At 39.4% G+C, this 20,933-nt stretch overlaps 1 protein-coding gene across 1 annotated transcript; it reads left to right on the forward strand.

The window, feature by feature from the left end:
- Nucleotides 1-1,537: 1,537 nt before the first annotated feature.
- Nucleotides 1,538-5,285, forward strand: socs9 (suppressor of cytokine signaling 9). Its single transcript, XM_070905659.1, has 2 exons — nt 1,538-1,623; nt 3,210-5,285. Exon 2 carries the CDS (start codon nt 3,375-3,377, stop codon nt 5,064-5,066), a length of 1,692 nt encoding a protein of 563 aa, XP_070761760.1. The 5' UTR covers nt 1,538-1,623; nt 3,210-3,374; the 3' UTR covers nt 5,067-5,285.
- Nucleotides 5,286-20,933: the final 15,648 nt, after the last annotated feature.

Below are 20,933 nucleotides of genomic sequence, written 5' to 3' on the forward strand. Positions count from 1 at the left end.
TTACTCTCCCTTGATATTGATAACTTATGCTTATTTTCTATAATTGCATGTTTTGCCACACTAATACAGCACTGTTGTAGATAGAGGACGTGGTGGTTGATGGTGCCCAGAGTCACCAACAGCTAGAGAGCAGAAATCTTGCAACTAATGTTGTATGTTTATTTCGCCTAAATGTCACTGTTTACATCTCTCTGGGATAATGCCCAATTCATGTTATGTGATGTCATGAATACTCCATTGTCTCATTATGTAACACATTAAAGAACTGACGCCTTCTCGCACATGAGCTGGCTGGGTAGAGCCTGAAAACAAAAGCCTTCTACCCCCCTAATCCATGGTCTCTGTACGAGCCTCAGTAGATTTACAGTGATAACTGTATGAGGCATGTAACGCCTGCTTTTCTGGTCATGCAGGGACGAGAGAGAATAGCTTTTCCTGGCCGTATGATTGAACTGTTGGCTATCATGTCCTGATAATTTGTTCATGTGGTGCCTGACATGCACAGTTCCAGCATCCTCAATATGTTGATTTAATAGTCTTGGGTAGTATTCTAGTCATGGATTTCTTCAGAGCAGGCTCTTGGATAGATCTGACTTACTAAAAGCACTCATGCCTGCGAAAAAAAGGACTTCTGTGAGTTAACAATGCTGACAACTGAAAGACTCGGTTATCTTATTTTTAACTATTCACTATACTGTATATCAATTGTGTTATGTTACAAATGGCTCAGATGATCCTTTTCATAGCCTCTGTAGCTTTGGACAGCCCACATATTACTGCAAATAGACACACAGGTACAATGCAGCAGATTTCTGCAAGTGTCTGTGCATAATGAAGATGCAACAGGGGATGACAATGCTTATCTGAGCCACAAATTATGTGATTATGAGTAAACTGAACACTAATAACAGGCCAAGGAATACGTTTACTCCATGTTTACATTCCAATGATGCATGAAATGAGTTGGGAAATGCACTTCATAAGTTCAGCCTGTTGTATTTTCACATACCAAGCATCCACTAGGAGGTACAGAGCCTGTGTCATATGGAGACTTCTACCAAGTGGTCCTGAGGTCATGTTAATGTCCCTGCCAGGCTTAATTATTGAATTAATGCAGCCAGCTGAAGGCTAAATTGCATATATTTGTCTTGTACAATTTATATTTAATTCTGACGACTCCCCTTACATTTTCTAATATTTTATGAACCTTTTGCATCCCATGCTTATTCTACTTTTTTACTGTCACTCATGTGTGAATGGTCTGAAGTGCAGCATCCGTCGGATCATTGACAGTCCAAATAAAGAGGTTCAGTTCTTTTGCAAATTCACTTGTGGTTTGTGTTTGTGTCTATTTACTTTGTTACACATTGGGTACGCCTTTTATCAGCTGAAAATAGTTGTCTATCAGCTGTTTTTTATTGCTCTCACTTCTCGTGTTCCAGACGTCCTTCATGTTCCGACGTCTCCGAAGAAATTACTCCCAATTACTTTTTACTTCCGGGTTGGTTTCAGCAGTTCATTTACCAAGCTAATGTGAGCTAGCCGCCTTTTTGTTACCGTCATTAGTTTATCTAAGGAGAAACAAAAGCTCTTTCGTCGGGAAACTTGATAACAACTACATAGGTATGTTCACAGTGTGTGTTATGGTTGAGAAAGCTATATATAAGTTGACATAAATACAATTTAACCTTTCCTCCTACAGTTAAGAGCACTCAAGTTAGCGGATAGCTAGCTACCCTGCTAACTTAGCCTACCGACCATAAACAGCTGCTTGCTAACGATTTTAGCTTGGTGGCTAACGTTAATATTATCGCTTGGTATGTTTCACTTTAATGGGGTGATTGAGTCGTCGACTTGCCTGAAGAATTTAACACCTGGAATGTTTTTAACATAAGCTAACGGAAAAAAAGTTAGGATTTGTTTTAAACCGACCATCCCATTTCTCTCGATAATAACGTTACTTGCCGTGATTTGAGGGAGGACAGAGAGCCCCATCCCTCATACTCACGGTTTTTTCTCAAGACGAAAAGAGGATGTTGGTTTTACACAACAACTGGGTTAAAATAGAGAGTTTCCGCAGATAAGCGCTGTAGTTCTCCGTCAACTTATTTTCTTTTTAAATCCCAGTCAAACCCGCGTGCTAACTAACGTTAACTGCTTTCTGTTAACTTAACTTAGGTCTTTTAGGAGTTTGTCACCGGTGTACAGAAAGTCTTACAATTATAACGTAATTTACGTTAACGTTAGAATATGCTTCAAATCGTAGAAAATGAGAGCGAAGAGCATCACAGCTAGCGTTAATGTTACTTTCGGAAGGAAGTGGATATTTAACCAGTGGTCAAGCACACTTTTCTGGTAACTGTAAACATGATTTCCAGCTTGTCAGTGTAATAAATATGAATAGACCCCAGTAACAATTCTGCTGAAAGCTAAAATAAGCTAACGTGCAGGCCGGGACAACTTTGTATTGCTTTCTCCTTGAGCTAGAGGCCACAGAACCAACACAGTCACTGGTATGATTAATCAAACTGGAAGCTGGGCCTGTTCCTTAATATGTTCCCTTATATGCTTTTAAATTCAAAGCATACTCATGTGCATGAACTCTTCTCATCTTATAGGCTCTCAAAATATCTAAACATTAGAAACACCTCCCAGTTTAATGCCATACAATTCAACACCCCCACCAAACAGCCTCCAAAATGACCATCAAGTTGAATCAACTAGGGCTGAAGCAATTAATCAATTATCTGATCAACTATTTTGATAAAAGATTGATAATTTAAGTCATTTTTGAAGAAAAGTTTCCTGGGTCCAGCTTTACAAATATGAATCTTTACTAATTTTCTTGATATTCTATGATTTTTAAACTGGACATCTTTAGGATTTGAATGCCAATGCCATTTTTTTTTAACAATTTCTGGACCTAAAGATTAATGTATTAATTGAGAAAATAATTGCTAGAATAAATGATGATGAGAATAATCGTCAGTTGCAGCTCTAAAATCAACACCTCTCAAACAGTTTAAACAACATTCATGAAGGTTTGAATTTGATTTGATTTTCAGCAGGGCTGTTGTTAGACAGCATCCATTTTTAGATAGGTGTATTCAGTAACCTAGAAACTCAGTGTGTATCGCTAGTATATGACAATATGCTATTTCAAAAAGTTAATTGCAGGCTTTCAGAAGAACTCTTATTTTGTTTTGCAGGTTGTTTTAACTCTCCATGGCCACAATGCATGGACAATGATGATGACGTCTCAAACAAGGGATGTGGATGGGAAACTTTATGCCAAAAGCTAACTGCAATTACAAGTCATCCCTTGGCAACTCCCTGGAGTGGCGCAACTGTTACTTTTCACCACATAATCCATCATGTCATTACCAAAGGAGTCAGGGAACCGTGGGAAAGATCGAGAGAGGGGGGCCCGTCCCAAGGTGAGACAGAGCCGGTCAGAGGAGAGACGAGATGCAGGCGGACGGAAAGGTGGAAAGGGGAAGAAAAAAGGTTTTGCCTCCCATGAACCAGCAGCTGAGAGGCCCGTCAGTGATGGCTTTGAGTATGGTGAGCTGTTGAGTGACCTAGAGACCAGGGACCAATCTTCCTCTCCTCTGAAGGAGAGTTGGAGATGGCAGGGTTTGGAAGTCGCTGCCTCATTACTAGGACAAGAACGGGTAACAGCCAGGCCAGGACTGGGAACCATTAGTTCTGCTACAGAGTTACCTGCACCCAGTGAAGGTGAGGGCAGAGGGTCAAGCAGCAGTCGCACTTTCCGGCAAAAAATCCAAGATGCAATGGGGCAGTGTTTCCCGATAAAGACGCATAGTGTGGTGGCACCAGCATCACCTCCACAGGCTCTTTCATCATCAACTGCCTGTGCCTCCTCAAGGCGCAAGATCCATCTCAGTGAGTTAATGTTGGATGACTGCCCTTTCCCTGTAGGATCAGAGCTGGCTCAGAAGTGGTATCTCATAAAGCAACACACGGCCCCCATTACCCAGCCTCCAATGCTTGATTCTGCAGTAGTGTGCAGTGCTCCTACTTCAGCCATGGCTACTGTGGTGGAGGACGTAGATGACAGGTTGCGAGAGCGCAGGCGCATCAGCATCGAACAAGGTGTTGAGCCACCGCCCAATGCAGAGATCCACACATTTGAGGTGACGGCCCAAATTAACCCTCTCTACAAGCATGGCCCCAAGCTGGCTCATGGTATGAATGAGTTAGCCGGGGCTGACCGAGCCTCCGTTCATCAGCAACAGCAGCTTCTTCTCCAAAGACAGCAGCAGCACCAGCTCCTACTACAGAGCTGTTTGGACACTCTGGATGAGGTGGTGGCCTCAGCCTCAGCCCCTGCTTCAGCCCCTGCCTCAGCCTCAGCCTCAGCCTCAGCCTCAGCCTCCGCCTCCGCCTCCGCCTCTCTCCACACCTGTGATACTATTTCCGACCCTCTGGTTGACCCAGAGGTTACAGCGACCAGCATGCCCCCTAGAGCCACACTTCCTCAGACTGAGCATCACAAATCTCAGGATGGCTACCGCATTCACACTCAGATTGATTACATTCACTGTTTAGTTCCAGACCTGCTGCAGATCACCAACCTCCCGTGTTACTGGGGGGTCATGGACCGCTACGAGGCAGAGACGCTGCTAGAGGGAAAGCCTGAAGGCACCTTCCTCCTGCGTGACTCTGCCCAGGAAGAATACCTCTTCTCCGTTAGCTTCCGCCGCTACGGCCGCTCACTACATGCACGCATTGAACAGTGGAACCACAATTTTAGCTTTGACGTGCACGACCCCAGCGTCTTCCACGCTCCAACAGTTACCGGATTGCTGGAGCACTACAAGGACCCCAACTCCTGCATGTTCTTTGAGCCCCTGTTGTCCAACCCCATCCACCGCACACAGCCCTTCACTTTGCAACACATCTGCCGAGCGGCCATAAGCAGCTACACCACCTATGATGGCATTAACATGCTTCCCATTCCAAATGCTTTGAAAAAGCACCTGAAAGAATACCACTATAAGCAGAGAGTACGTGTACGGCGAATGGATACCTGGTGGGAATGAAGAACAGCAAAAAATTATTGACTAAATGAAACACTTACATTTTTAACTCCAAACTGACCTGAACAATGAGTCTTCACTCTAGCTGACTGTAACCAACACTGCACTGTACTTATTTATTTTATTCCTGCTGTACATGTCTTAACAATTGTACTACTCTACACTGATGAGACAATATGTAATCTCACTGATCTTGTACACTCAAAGTTCTTTATGCTCAAATTAAACAAACTTATGTAGATCTGTGGTGTTCAGAGAACTAGCCTGTGTGACTAAATCAGCTTAATTATCTTATGATGGGGGAAGGTGTCCTAGTGTGAATCGAGATGATTATAATAGTTGTTCATCAGTCACGTGCTGAGAAGGTGGAACACACACTGACAAGGTTTTCTTCCTGTGACTGAGGTGTGGAAGTGCAGCACGTCTGCAGCATTAATCATTCTTTCCCACATTTGAGCCCAGGGCTGATTACAAAGGGTGAGAGGGAGGTACATATGCTACCTGTTCTTATTAAAAAAGGAGAAGGCTTGTTCTAGAACAGGTATTTGTCACACATTGAAGTCATGATCACATTAGTTTTCAGTACTGCAGTTTAATAGCAGGGAAAGATGCAGAGAGGGATGTTGCACTACTAGTTGTAAATTGATGTCTCAGGCTCAGATTCTACATCAATCAGCTGCTTTGTTTTCAGCTTACATCATAAAACCATCTGCAGTTTCTCCTATGAGGTTTAAATACATGCAGGCAGTGCCAACGGTCTTCATTAGTTTTGAAGTAAAGGATCAAATGTGGCCCTCATTAACTTAGCAGCAGGTGAAGCAGCTGTATTATCAGAATGCAAATGATGAAGCCCAAGACATTTATGGACCTTATTTTGCTCAAAGTCTGGCTGTTGTGTCCAGCCTAACCCTTCCTTAGTCATTCCTTTTTTTCTTTGACTTGGCATCCAATTGTGGTGTGAAGACCCACATCCTTGAGAAGATCATCTTGTTGCTACACTTCCTGCTGTGCATATTTGAAAGAGGTGGGGTGTCTGCACACTTATCTTCCATTTCAGCAGTTCAATGACAAAATTACCATAGCGAATTAGCACTGATGAATCTTAATTAACACAAAAAATGTTGGGAGGAGGAATTTGTTTTTAGCTTTTTTTCTGGAGCTTGACATTAAGTCAGTTATAGAAACAAAGATCTGCAAGCTCTGAAATGCTCTGCTAAGGCACTGATGATGATGAGGTAAATCTCCAAATACAGTATATGAACCCAAGTCAATGTGTGTGGGAGTGCAGGGTATCGTGCACTATACAGCATAATACACCAGTGGTCAACTCTCAAAATCTGATAAATCAACACACATTAAAAAATTGAAAAATGCATGTGAAGACTCCCATTTCACAGTTCCACCAATAGATGGCAAATTCTTGGGTCATGTCTGTCATATGTAACAAATACAAGGATAAGACCACATGTATTTGCATTTTAGTAATGAGTAATGCCATCTCTTGAAATTGTAAATGGGGCAAATAGAATTAAAGAATATGCCACAAAATTACCAGAACAACATAAAGAGAGTAAAAAGAATTTCATGCTAGACAGACTTTGATTTAACCTGTTATCTGGGACTTATTCAAAGATTAATTGCAAAATTTACCCATGTGGTGGAGTAATTTGCTGCTGTGTGTGAACAGCATTTTGTATTAATGAAAACACACGAGAGAGACCACACTGCTAATTGTTGTATGCACTAAGTAATAATCACAAAAGACAACCATCCCAGTGTTAATGGGACAGCATGGAGAATGGATCCCAGATCATCCTCTGAACCACTGTGATGCTGTCTTCTCCTTGAGATGGGCGATTTGATATGCTAGATGCAAATCATCCGTGACAAGCACTCGTCCGCTAATGAAGCTGCTATAATTTAAATAGCAGTTCCAAGGCAGCATTTACGTCTGCATTCAAAATGCAAAGTCAGGACCTTTGACCTTTGTGTACTTAATTAAGTCACTATAAAAACTAAACTATAAAATAAGATTTACTGTGTTGGAAGACGTTTGACCTGTCATGCATACACAAGCGTGGGCTACACTATGAACCCTTCTACACAAGCAATTTCAGCCCCTTGACAGCTCAAGGCTTTTTGTCTTGTATTTCCCAGCATAATACAATGCCCTGCAATCTGGTATCCCTGACAGATAAGATCAAATATTAATGTCTTTTTGTGTCTGGGGCACATTTGAAGGCCTTTAACACTTTGTTTTACATGTCCCACAGTTAACCATAATTTGCTAAAAAAAGGAGCTGATTTGTATTTGTAGATCATTGGAAGCTTCCTGGAAAGGACTGAGTAATGTGGTACTTATTACTGGTTCAACTGATACTATTTCCAATCAACCATTTACAGTTAATTGCAAGCTCAACCTAGAGCACTGCAGGTCAGGAAGTTTGTTTTCAGGCAAGTATACAACTCAACATATATGTCGAATTATAAATTAATAATGAATTAAAATTCCGTTGTGTTTAAATAGAGCAGTTTCTCCCAGAAAGTTCCTCTGCAAATCATCAACACAACTACCTAAACTGTCTTTGCTGTGAGATTTTGAGAGGTTGTTGTGTCTATCTAGTACTAAATTATAGTTCTTTCCAGGAAATTTCCTAGGACATTATAAGTAAATTACAGACTCATAAACCTTAAGTGTTACCAATTCATCATACAATTACATAGCTCATTAATTATACACATCTTGGCTATTTATTTATCTTAACATCTTTTTCATGTAGCTAATACAGTGTTTCCATCAGTGCAAAATGCTGTATTACATCAAGCACAGCAGGTGGCTGTAAAGAGCTTCAGAGTGTTTTGCAGTGGCTGCTCTCAGGCCTGTGTGTTCTCTGTGTGTGGTGCGTTGAGATGGTGGGATTGAGTGTGGCTGCTGCAGCTGGCAGCACCGTTGCACTCATCATGCAGGTATTACAGGTCCTCTGGGGAAAAAGAGGACTTTTCTTTGCCTGGATCAACGGGCCCAGAGGGACAGCATGCTCAAGCAAAGCAGAAAGCTGATTGGCTACACATACTTACTGTGTTTGTGCCTGTTTGGACCTCTTTTTTCCCTTCCTTCCATTGAGGGAAGAGATTTTCCTCTGAGCCTAATCTCTACAGTTGAGCATCATGGGGGTGGAGAATAAGCTTGAAATGTTCATAACACCTGGGGACAATTACTTTCCCAAATAATCTGCCGGTCATAATCTAACAAATGCCCTAAAAGGGCTCCACTTGGCACAGACTTGGTTTATTTGAGAATAAAAACATGCTTTTTGCTGTTCTATGCTTTTGGCTTCTATATGTGGGCCCATATAGATTGTGAACTCAACTACCATGAGATGCAGTGTCTATGGAGGCCATTAAATCAGGGGAGGGTGTTTCAAATTGATTTCAAATTGCAAGATGCATATGGCTAGACATGATTCTTCTTATCCACCCAGAGAGGAGGAACACAGTTCTGAGACAGAGAAAACACTGCAGCTGAGAGAGAGAGAGAGAGAGAGAGAGAGAGAGAGAGAGAGAGAGAGAGAGAGAGAGAGAGAGAGAGAGAGAGAGAGAGTTATTTTGGTCAGTAAGTGAATCCAGCTGAATTTCAACCTTGAACATGAATAGGAACATTCTTGCCTATTTCGAGTCACACCTTTTCAAACAGAGCCCTTCTTGTCAAAACCAAGTAAGTAATTCCTGAGTTATGAAAGTTTCAGTTCTTAAAAGTCTCACAATTCCCCCCCTAGGAGGTACATTGTCACACAGTGACAGGCTTACTTTTGATGTTTGTTTCCCTGGAAGCAAGCCTTTGACAACACAATATTTCCTTTTGCTCCTATTTAAAATCCAAATGCACTGCCGTTCTCTCAGGCATGTAGGAGCTCATATGAGGTCTTTGCCACAGAAAAACATCAGTATTCTAATTTGAAGCTGCTTGTGTTCCTCGTGCCTCTGTTTTTCACTCTCCTCTGCACTGACAGGTTGTTGATGGAATAATGGGGGTGTTGGGCACGCTACGACCAAGCCAATGGATACTACACAGATTGATGGGATTGCAGTGTAAATGACACACAACAGCCCATATCCTAGGCGTTAGCCCATGAAGTCATTAACCAACAGCCTGGAAATAATGCAGGGAGACACGGCGGACAGATGATGATGTTTGGTTGTATATGAAGCTTTGCAAATTGACACATCCTGTAATTTGATGTCAAAATGTAGCTGTAATGTGTATCATAATGTGTTTGTACAAACGGACTGTAATGGAGCTACAGATAACGCAGATATAATTATAGATAACCATTGTTTGTTTTGAGAAGAATTGTTAATTATAGTAAGCCTTCACAATGACTGCTAAAAAGGCCCATGCATCATAGATAAAAGGGGAGCATGTATATTTGTATAAATGATAAATTAAATTGTATAACTCCTGCTCTCTGTGACTAATTATGCTGTTGCACAACAGCTACATTGACCAGAGTGTTACAATGAAAAAGTACAATTGAGAAAGCAACGTGTAGACCTTGCCAGCTAGTTATTGTAAGAGTCATTCCTCACAATAGACAACTTTTAGACCCAGTGATATTTTCAGGCATTCATTTTCCATCCTTTCAACATTTTGTTACACAGTGGACACATTTCATTTGCAGAGAAACATGTTGGTGGAGTTCAGGCACCTAAATTATCTGGACTCAAATCACACAAACCATAACTTATATCAGCTCTAACCATCACGCACAAAATTGTTCTGCAAAAGAATTTCCCTCACTCTACCAGGGTATGCTATAAAACAATATTTGTTCCTATACACTTCAGTGACTGCATTGTTTTATAACCTTGTTGAGATGTGTTTTTGTGAGTCTTATTATTGTAATAATACATTACTAGTCATTTATCCAATGGTTGCATCCCATTGGTTGAGACAATAGACTGTATGGTTGTGACATTATCCAAATATATCTCAGTAACATACAGTGACAAGGGTGAAGGAACAGAAACATTTAAATGTACATACATTTATTACTGCTCATTCTTTTCTGAGGACAAATACAATTTTTTCATCAGAGGTGTTTTAGCTAACTATAGGCCTTTTCTCACAGCACAGGTGTTACTAATAACATTGACAAGGGCTTCGTTCTTTTTAAGTGTCCCAATTAACCATGACAGTGAGCCAGCATACACAATATCAAGACACCGAAACCAAAGCAGCTAAATGGAATTCAGCCATCATTGAATTTTATTGTGCTTTTCCTACTGTGACATGTCAAAATGTCTCCCAGAAAAGCCTATTATGACATTGTCACGTGATTCTATGTCATTTTAGTTCTTTTTGTACTGTTTTTGTACAAACTGCATTCAAGTATACATGTGAGTTCTTCTTTTCAAATGTTTATCTGCAGTATTTCTTGACTCATTTAGCATTTCTGACTGTTTTTATAAGAAAATGTCAATTATGATTCTGTATGAAGACAATGTATACCTAACGTAGAAATTGCCCAGCTTTTCTTTGTGCCTCTCACGTAATCAGTGTTTTACATTTGAGATTTTGCATTGATGATTGCAATACAATCACACAACCATGCATTTGTTTTTCTTGTATATACATGTGGCCAACTTTGAACAAAACCAAAAAATAACACTCCTACATCCAACATTCCTAGCTTCCTCAAAGACTTTCCTATACACCTAAAATTACTTGATTTGTTTCACAGGTTATTTCTCGAGTAGCCAGAGGTGTCATATCTTTATTATTACTATATTTGTATGAGTTATTAGAATAATTAGATATAAAATAAGAACTAATATGATTAGATTAATAAGTTACCTGCTTTATTAACCTGATAATTGTTTAAGTGGTGGCGGTGCATGCTCCAAGATGGGCAAGAATCATATTTTTCATATATATTTTCTTACTTCCAGCTGCCATCTTTGTTTGGCAAAACAGGCTAGAAACCTTCATTATTGTTCATCCCAGGGAATATTCTTGTGCCAACTCGACGGAGCATTTGAGATGTCTTTAAACGTATTCCTAAAAAACAGTAGGTGTTGTGAAACGTCCTGCTGGAGTTTTGCTCTGTCTTGAACTAGCGGCTAATTGTCAATGCAGAAGTATCAAATGTAAAAACCATGATTAAGCTAGTTAGGTGAGATAGAGAGAGAGGCACAGACTGCAGGGGCTAGTAGCCACACGTTTCCCCCTTTTTTAAGGACAGGGGAAGCAACGAGAAACACAACCCAACACCTGTGGCTAGCTAAAAGCAGGATGAGGGTGTTAGCATAGACAGCTAACGCTTGAGCACTAACTTTGGAGGCACAGAAGTTTGGGCTTGCTAGATGCAACTAGATTACAGAGATTTTCCTCTGGTTTGAGTTACAGCTGCAAAGTTTGTTCATCCCTGAGGTATAATGGACTGGATTGTCACATAAATGCCTCACTTTTATAGCCTTGCACTATGGAGACAACACTAATGCATCCCAAAGCTGCACGGCCCATAATGGACAATTTATATAATGAGACGCTGAAGAAGGTGTGCTTGCTAAATGATGAGGTGAACAGAAGTCCACTCACATCCTCCTGACCCCCTTTGGCAATATCTGTGAAGAATTCAGAGGACAAAGTAAGTCTTTTGAAATTATATCTTGCACTGATGTGCTGCGCTGAACATTAGCTTGGCAGTATGCTGTTTTTATTCTCTTGTTGTTTATTAAATGTGTGTGTGTGTGTGTGTGTGTGTGTGTACGTGTATGTGTGTGTGTGGCATTTGCAGCCGCCTGGTTTGGTTTGTTGATTAGCATCATAGTTGTGATTATTGATTGTTGAGCACAATCACATTTTGGGTTGGGTTCAGTTTGTCTTGGTTATAGATTGACGTTTGGAGTTAGTTTCAGTGGTTGATTGTTGATCTGCCTTATACTTGAACAGTGTGTGCCTGCCAGCAAGTTGTTTTAGCTCACAGTTTCTGTGTAAATAGCTTTTGTTTACTAGACTAGTATAAAATATGATAAAAAAAAAACATATAAAATGAAGCACTGCCATCCAAATATGCACAAAACGCCCTGTCTATATAAGGTAATGTTATAAAAACACATGAGTGACACATGTTGGGGAATGAGCTTGACCAACTGTAGGGGAGAAGGGAGGGTCTAACAACGCACTTCCTGCCTCGAAGCAAAACATTGCACAGTATATTACAACCTAATAGCTGACGTGTCTAGTATGTCAAGTTGTTTTTCTTTCAGTGATTTATGTATTTGTGCATGACACATGGCACTCAGAGGCATGGATAGTTGTTTTTTTTTTTACACCTCTGTGTTCTAGTTTATTTCTGATGCTTACTCAATCAAACCTGGAAAAGAGTACAACACAGTACAACACCGCAGCATGCTGAGTAAATGATTTAAGAGACAAATTTGCAGACTCGACTACTTTCAATTTAACTAAAGTGAAAAAGTCCACAGACGGCTCAGTACACTTTGTGGACGGACAGCAGATGGTCCTATCGTAATAGTGACATGGGATTTTCATTTCAGTTTTTCTTTTTTTACTTTTGAATCGGCTCAACTACAGTATGTTTACAAACTACGACGACTCAGTAAAACGCTTTAGCCACCCCAAACAGATTTCTTCTCTAAATTTGACAAAATGAATATGTAGATTAGAGCATCTCCAATTAATTACGTTCACTGGGCATAGCAGGTGTGAAATAGTCTCTAATTATGTCTACAATGAAAACCAGCAGGAACCTGGCATTGGGTCTGAAATCACTCATTCACTGTTTCCTACATATCAAACACTCAGTAGTTTATAGTGGGCAGTAATGCGAGATTTCAGACACTTTTGCGTCATCAGACAGGTATATTCACATCTTGGAAACACTACTTTTTGATCAAACATTGTTTCGCTCCATTGCTGGAATTTCTGGGGGAACTATGTAGTGCATGAACTTCACACAGAGAATTTGGACACGCCACTAAAATGGCAGAAAGTGGATATAGGACATTATATAGGACAAAGATGGGGAATCACCTAGCTAGGTAATTAGGGCACAAATCTTGTGCTACTATGGTGGCAGGATGTCCCCTAGATGTCCCGATTCTTTTAATATAAAGACAAAAAGAGCAGAGATCCCATCCCACATTAGTTTGTGTTCTGATAGACTCCATTGCATAATGTATTTTTGCATTGAAGTTTTCTTTAATCCATCCTCCCGAAAAGCCACGATGATTCTGGGGTTTAAAGTCTACATAGGCATTTCACGGTAGGAAAAACACAGGTTTAAATGATGAAATTAATGATGGCCGGATTCCATTTAGCTGCTTTGGTTTCAGAGTCCTGCTATTGTGCATGCTGTCACACTGATGGCTTACTGGAACACTTGAATATAGCAGAGCCATTGTTAATGTTATTAGTAACACCTGTGCTTTTCCTAATTTGACAAGTCAAAATGTCTGCTGAGAAAAAAGCCTATTGTGAAGTAAAAGTCTAGGAATTACTATCAATTAAAGTTGGAGCAGCTCACTGTTCAAAGACCCTGCATACCCACACAGGTGTTTTCAATGACCCTGGCTGGTTAGACCTCTAGTCAGGTGGAAGTTGGGTGGAGCTATGACGGACTAATAACAACGATAACAGCGTAAGTTGTCCCGCCCTAACAGGTTCAACAAACTCAACAGAAGAGTGAGGGAGATGTCAATCAATCACAGTCTGTATGTGAACTCACAGTCCTGGGGAGAAGTCTAATGGGTGTGGAGGGGTGGGTGCAGGGAGATGTTAAATGCTGTAAAAAATAATAATCTTTGGTAATGTTATGAAGCAAGTACGGTGGTAGATAGAGTCACCCATTTACATTGGATATAAAAAATAAACACAGAATCATGTTTAAACCTATTGGAAAGGTCAATGAAAGAAACCCACTGAGCAAAACTACACTGTGGCAAGTGACAAAGTTGTTTGCATTTTATAGCTCTGCACGTATTGCATCACACTTTCATAGGTGCAAAGTAAAAGCTGAACATAGATATAATGTAAACATAAATATAATAAAAATTGAGGAAAAATTCTATTACTCTATTAGACTAAACTAGTCTAATAGAGTAATAAAGCCCGGACAAAACAAATTATATTATGCTAATGGCTGTGTGTGTGTGTGTGTGTGTGTGTGTGTGTGTGTGTGGGGAAACTTTGACTACCTGACGACTGCAGCACAATATCCAGGACAGAAAGTGGAGAATGCAATAAAAAAAGTTCAAAGGCCGTTAAAATAAAAAAAAGTTTCTCCAATACGCTGAACTGTGAGGACAGATAGTTTCACAAAAGGGAGCTCTGTAGGAGAAAGCTTATATACAAATAGATCAATAATATGGGACATTAGAGTTCATGCTGGCTTTTAGGGTTGCAGCATATGATTTATTGTATATACAGCTAGGCAAGGCCATGCTGTGTATATGTAAGGATTAGTGCATTCTGTGCAATATTTAATTGGAAGCTGGTGTGGAGTCCACAGGATTCGGTTAATTTAATCAATTTGATCGTTACTTGTCAGAGTCTGTCAGGCATGTTTTAACCAAACTGCACACTTCTGATGATTCACTGACACTTGCGAATATGGCAATAAAATCTAAATGAAGTTTGGAGTTGGAGTTCCCGAGGTTGCTGTAGAAGTCATTTTTTTTCCAGTTACATTTAACATGTAGTGAAGGGTCAGGTCCAAAACCCAAAGACTCTTCATTTACTATCATGACAATGAGAAGAAAAGCATTTAAGAAGCTGGAACCAGCAAATGTTTGACATTTAGGGTTGAAAAATGACTGAAATGATTAATTGAGATAGTATATAGTTAATATATAGCAATTAATTTACGGCTCTAAAATCATAATAACAATCATAATAGTGACATTTTAGTAAATAAAGTAACTTCAATGAATACTGAGCATGTGGAGAAGACCACAATATTAAATGTTGTGGTTGTTACCAAAATGTGGAAAGAGGACATTCTAAGTTAAAAAATAAAAACAAATTTCTTTCTTTTTGCTATTTTCTCTGCTATTTATTTGGAAAAGGCAATATCACAGAATAAACAAAACTTTATGATGTTTTTACATAAAACCCTTTTCCAGTTAATACCAGTTTTCAGTATTAGATTCTGCTCTGCTTTGCAAAGGATTGGGAAATACTGTAGCTAATGATTTGTGGGGGGCCGTGGCTGCAATGCAGCAATTTGTGGTTCCTTGGCATAAAAACATTTTGGGAACTGCACTGATGCCAAGATGGGTGGTACATTGTACAGTGGCTATGCAGAGTAGGAGTGGCGAAGCAAAAAAATGCAGATTTGATCACATTTTGCTTGGCTTGATGACATGTCTCTGGCACACTGCGAGTTCAATCCAGCTGCCAATTTCTTGCTCCTGTGGTCAGGCAGGACCAGCGACAACAAATGTTCTTGGCACAGACTATGTACTATTGTGGTTTACATATTAGGGGAACAAAGATGAGAACTGTGCAGTTATGTAGGCTGTTGTGGATTTTACTAGGTGTGGGGTAGCATGGATATCACAGCTCAGCCTTTCATCTTCACCTGTTCAGAAAATAGATCCTGCAGCAGCAGAGTTATGGGTATTTTTGTAGAAGGGCCTCTTTGTCAAAGTGATCATTTCGTACCCATGTGGATATTTTTATTATTTCCCTTAGCACCCGCAGACAGCACAATGTGCTTTATGTTTCTGTGTGTGCTTAAGATTTTATGCTGGGTTGAGGCTATTTTTTAAAATATTGTAGAAAATATCAAATCCATCTCATCGCACCGGCTTTCACATTAGTCAGGCTATGTGGCTCATGAGCAAGCTACAAGCTACACTATAGCATTTAAACACCATGCAAGATCACTTAAAGGATAACAGTATCTACGTAATTCTGGTTCATGTGTACTTTAACATACATTTTCAGCGATAAGATGAAGTCTGGATTTCACTCCGTATGAGAAATATGGAGTTAAAGTCAGCTGTTTGTTGAAGGTGTTTTATTGCATTTGATCTTTTATTGAACAATGAGTCCCACAATGCACCTATGCTGCAGCCTGTAGTGTTAGCCATTCTGTGTCTGTTGAATTAAAGGGAATACTTCTATAAAATATTTGCATTAATAACTCATCCCCTGCTGCCTGGTATGCCAGACTTAGAGGTTTCACAGTTCAAAGAGAACTGAGCATTAATTTAAGAGCTATAAATTGTCCCTAGAAACTCACTTCACATGTTCACTAAACATTTGTATTTGGCTACAATGTTGCTGAATAAACTGCATCCACAAACTCCATCAGCCTGCCACTGGCTCAGTTATTAGCCAGAAGTCCTGTTCAGTCGTAGCTCACATTGACCTGACACAATGTAGCTGAAGGGTAGCCAATGACTGACTGTCCCATGTCGTATCAATGAGGGAACAATGGCAGTCCGTGTCCATTTAATGTCTAATGATATGCCCCTGTGAGATGTTCAAGCAAAACAGAGGGGACTAGGTTCATTTTATGAACACGGGTTGCTTTGTTACATTATATGCAGCCGTACGGAGTGAGACTCCAATTGCCATTATTTTTGCATGTTGAATTGCCTTTCTAATAAAAGCAACACAACTGCGTCCAAAGATTTTTCCTTACGGCAATCAGCTGTACCCGAATGTAGGACAGCACGTTTAACAATATTTATTTTTGGGTCAAAGAAGTGAGAAATATAACAAATGTGCTAGAATATAATGAGTAATTATAAACTTGAGTAATTAAAGTGAGTTAATTTAAACACAGTTCTGATAGAAATAAAATGGAGAAGCAGGGGGAAGGAATGAAGAAGGTGTTTCCTGTTCAGTGGCATCCTGAGAGAAAATGTGCCCATATTCCACTTATGAAAAGCCATATTAAAAGATATGATTTCAAATGCAAGCCAGTTTGAGAAATCCTTTACCTGCTTAGAGAACTGGAAATGCATTTGCATGTTCTACCCAACCGTAGCGAGACCCCATCCTCACAGACTGAATCGCAAACTACTGCACACATGTATGTTGGCCAGGAATGAATGTCTCACTAGTATCTACATACAACTGCCAAGAAATGAGGCGCTGGACCTGGTTTTTCTCATATTTGACAAGGAAGCCAAAAGACCTGTATGTTGTTGTTGTTGTTGTTGTGTAATTGTAATTTAAATAGTGGTAGAATGCAACTAAGTACATTTACTCCGGTACTCTACTTGTAGAGCACAAATTTGAGGTACTTTACTTGAGTATTATCTTTTCATGCCACTTTCTACCTCTGCTCCACCACATTTCAGAGGGAAGTGTTGTACTTTTTACTTAACTACATTTATTTGGCAGCTTTAGTTGCTAGTTACTTTACAAAAAGAATATTTGAACACAAAACATACGAAGAGCTTATAAATATGTTGTTTTGTTACAAATTGAACTAACCACCAGTATATAGAAGTCCAGCTGAAACCAGTAGTCATTTTTCATGTAAACATAATTCATGGTTCCAGCTTCACAAATGTGAGGATTTGCTGCTTTTTTAATTCTTTTGATTTATTTTTAATCATTTTGAGGTTTATACAGTTGGTTGGACAAAACAAGTGTTGTGAGGGTGTCACTGTGGGCTCTGATTAATTTCTCACTATTTTCTGAATTTTTAAAAACCAGTCATTAATTGATTAATGGAGAAAATAATAACCACATTAATCCATAATAAAAACAATCATTAGTTGCAGTCCTTTACAAAATAATTAAAAATAGCTCCACCTCAACTAACTACAACAGTAAAAGCCTGCTTTTACATGAATGCATGAGTAATAATAATCTAATGATATAATATATAATAGTCACATAGTCACAGGGGACATTTCTTCTGCATTGAGTACTTCTTACTTTTAATACTTTAAGTATGTTTTCCTGATTATACTTACATACTTTTACATGGTAAAACTTACAATGCAGGACTTCTACTTGTAACAGAGTATTTTTACAGTGAGGTATTAGCACGTTTACTTAAGTAAATGATCTGAATACTCCCTCCATGACTGACTTTAAAACACTGAGTCATTACTAAGACTAATGAGAATGACAACAAATAATAGGGCTTGTGTGTAAGTTAGGAAGATACAGTATAGTTGTGCAGTGTGTTGGTGTGGGAGTTGATGGAGACTGGAGGTAAACTTTGTATATAAATGAGTGTGAGATCTGAGCTGTAGACACATCTGAAAGAAAATAAGAAAGAGACGAGAGTGAAGACTTTTTTTCTAATGTAATGCATTACAGTGGCACATGGTTGTGACATCAGAAGAACATTCTTATTAATAATGTGATATTGATTTCAGTCACATTGCCCAGTCCTACTCAACTTATTTGACAGCACCAACAGGAACAAACAGTTCTGCTGATGGACATCTTCCTCAGTCTTTCAGTTTATTGGATGTTTGTGTGTGTGTGTGTGTGTGTGTGTGTGTGTGTGTGTGTGTGTGTGTGTGTGTGTGTGCGTGTGCGAGAGGTTTTTGTTCACTTTGGTATATTAAAGCTGAAAGCCAGTTGTTGGCTGAATTACACAAGTCCTGTGGAATTATGTTGGATATTGGAGCCTTAGTGTATTCTTTGATCTTGATTCATGAGATAAGAGTGACACATAATGTGGTTGTCTATTGCAAAAAGAGTAGCAGACCTTCCTGCAGGATTCACTGCAGAGAGTGAAGAGTTTGCTAAAAGCATCATTGTTGTATCCTCTTTAGTAGTCAGCCAGTGCTGACCTCAAGAACATATAATTTAATTATTATAGGCATCAGAAAAGTTGACTTCATGGCAGAACAATGTTGGATTGCATTAGACTGTACAGGTGTGCCTAATAAAAAGGACACTGACAGTAAGTTCTCAGTTTCCTGATGACTAGCAACCTTTCACATAACTTAAGTTATTAGATTCAGTGTTAATATAGAAAATATTGCTCAGTGCATCTTAAGCTTATATACTGTATATGTATACAATATATACTCAAGTGGGGGAATATACCATCTGACACCTAACACTGGATGCTATGCTGTTTCTGTTGGAGCTACCAACTACAGATAATTACGGGGGCAGGGTGTTTTCAGATAAAAGGTAACATTTAATGGGATAGTGGCAGTGTGACTCAATATTTAGTTGCCTCAGGGCAGGTTTGGTGCTTATCTCTGACCTCTTTTGTGTGGAATTTGCATGTTGTAGTGCCCCAACAACACTGTTATCTGGTGGATTGGATTAGAAGTGCTCTATAGATATACATGTTTGAATGATTATCTGTTGTGTTTCAGCTACACGATGGGCGTATTGTGTCTTGCAAGGTGTCTGCCTTTTATCCAACATATACTATGTTGAATTGTTTATGATTGAACATAATTGTGTTAAAAGAGTGAAACTGAAAAATAGGATAATATGTTAATTTTAAAAGGGGAAATTCCCCATGGCATACAGATACCCACTGCTTCTAACTAAACTAAAATTATATGTCATATTTTAAATAATTGTGTGTGTGAGTGTGGCGTCGCCATACCCCAACATGCATTCATATGATGACAATTTGGAGAGTTACACACTGATTATATCTACTGAAAAACTTTGTGATGGGTGAACCCAACACTCAGTTTATTTGAGAAGATTAAATTCTAACGCAGCAGTTTAATTTCTGTATCTGCAAGCTTTTGATTTGCATCTGCCTTTGAAATCCTCCTTTTAATAGTAATTTCTTCGTCATTCAGGACAAGAAAATGTATGAAGCTGCTGTGTGAAGCGGCTTTGCTGTGATGCTGTGAAAATGCATTGTATTACGGGGGAAATATATGAAGAAAATGAAAATAACAAGTAATCAGCAATTTCTGAATTATACACCAATCTAACATCACACTCTGTTGAGACAAACCAGAAACATTATGTTCAGAAACATTCATTGGTCAACAGTTTCCAATGATAATGATATGTAACCATTGTGCAGTACATCATTGTGTAGGCTGTTAGCCAGGAGGCAAGGACAGTCTCATTAAAATGGAGCTTTAATTAATGATCTTGTCTGTTTGTTACAAGTGTCATGATGTGCATGAGTGCAACCCCTGCACATTCACACGTTGTCAACATGACAATACACCCTGATGGTTATCTTTGGTTATGATCTAGAAAGCAAGACAGTAATTAATTCATCAGTAAGGGTAGTTTAAACTTAGAAGCTGTCGCAGAGCCGATTCTCCCTACAGAAATACTGACAGAGTGCCAGAGGGTCTGGTCACTTTCATTATAATAGACAGCAGAGAAGATTTGGTTTCTGCTGCAGTCACCAGGCAGCTGCAATCAGGAGCGCGGCTCTCTCACGCTCTTGCCCAGTAATTAGAAACAGGGAGGACGGAGGGAAGCGCTTGCATTTAACCTTCACATCCCCTTGTTTTATTAGAAGTGAATTTCCACATCCTATTTGGGTAATCCTCCTGCACAACTTATGTCTTGCTTTATGCAATTTCCCCTGGTGTGGTCAAGGTCCTCCGTATAAATATGAAAATGGTTTTGTTATCACAGTTTATTTGTTATTTTTGGTGTTCTGACAATAATTACATCTCTAATGTTGCATGTTTTTGAAAATTAGAAAATTTAATTATGCTCATCATTAAGACCTTTGCAATTGGAGTTCTGAGGTGTTTGCTCCTTATCCACACCACAGCTAATTTTGTATGCCAACTGGGACGCTTGGCTTGCAGCCCTTCACTGCGTGCACCGAGGGAATCCCAAATTCCTGTCGTAAAAAGCACAGGAAGCTGTGACCTCTTTTGAAAGACTATGAATCATCCTGTTATCTCTATCTC

This window comes from Enoplosus armatus, chromosome 5, assembly GCF_043641665.1.
Source record: "Enoplosus armatus isolate fEnoArm2 chromosome 5, fEnoArm2.hap1, whole genome shotgun sequence".
Lineage (NCBI taxonomy): Eukaryota > Metazoa > Chordata > Actinopteri > Centrarchiformes > Enoplosidae > Enoplosus > Enoplosus armatus.

Excerpts from the sequence above, each read along its gene's own strand:
- socs9 (XM_070905659.1), top strand. The coding sequence starts at position 3,375 with ATGTCATTACCAAAGGAGTCAGGGAACCGTGGGAAAGATCGAGAGAGG.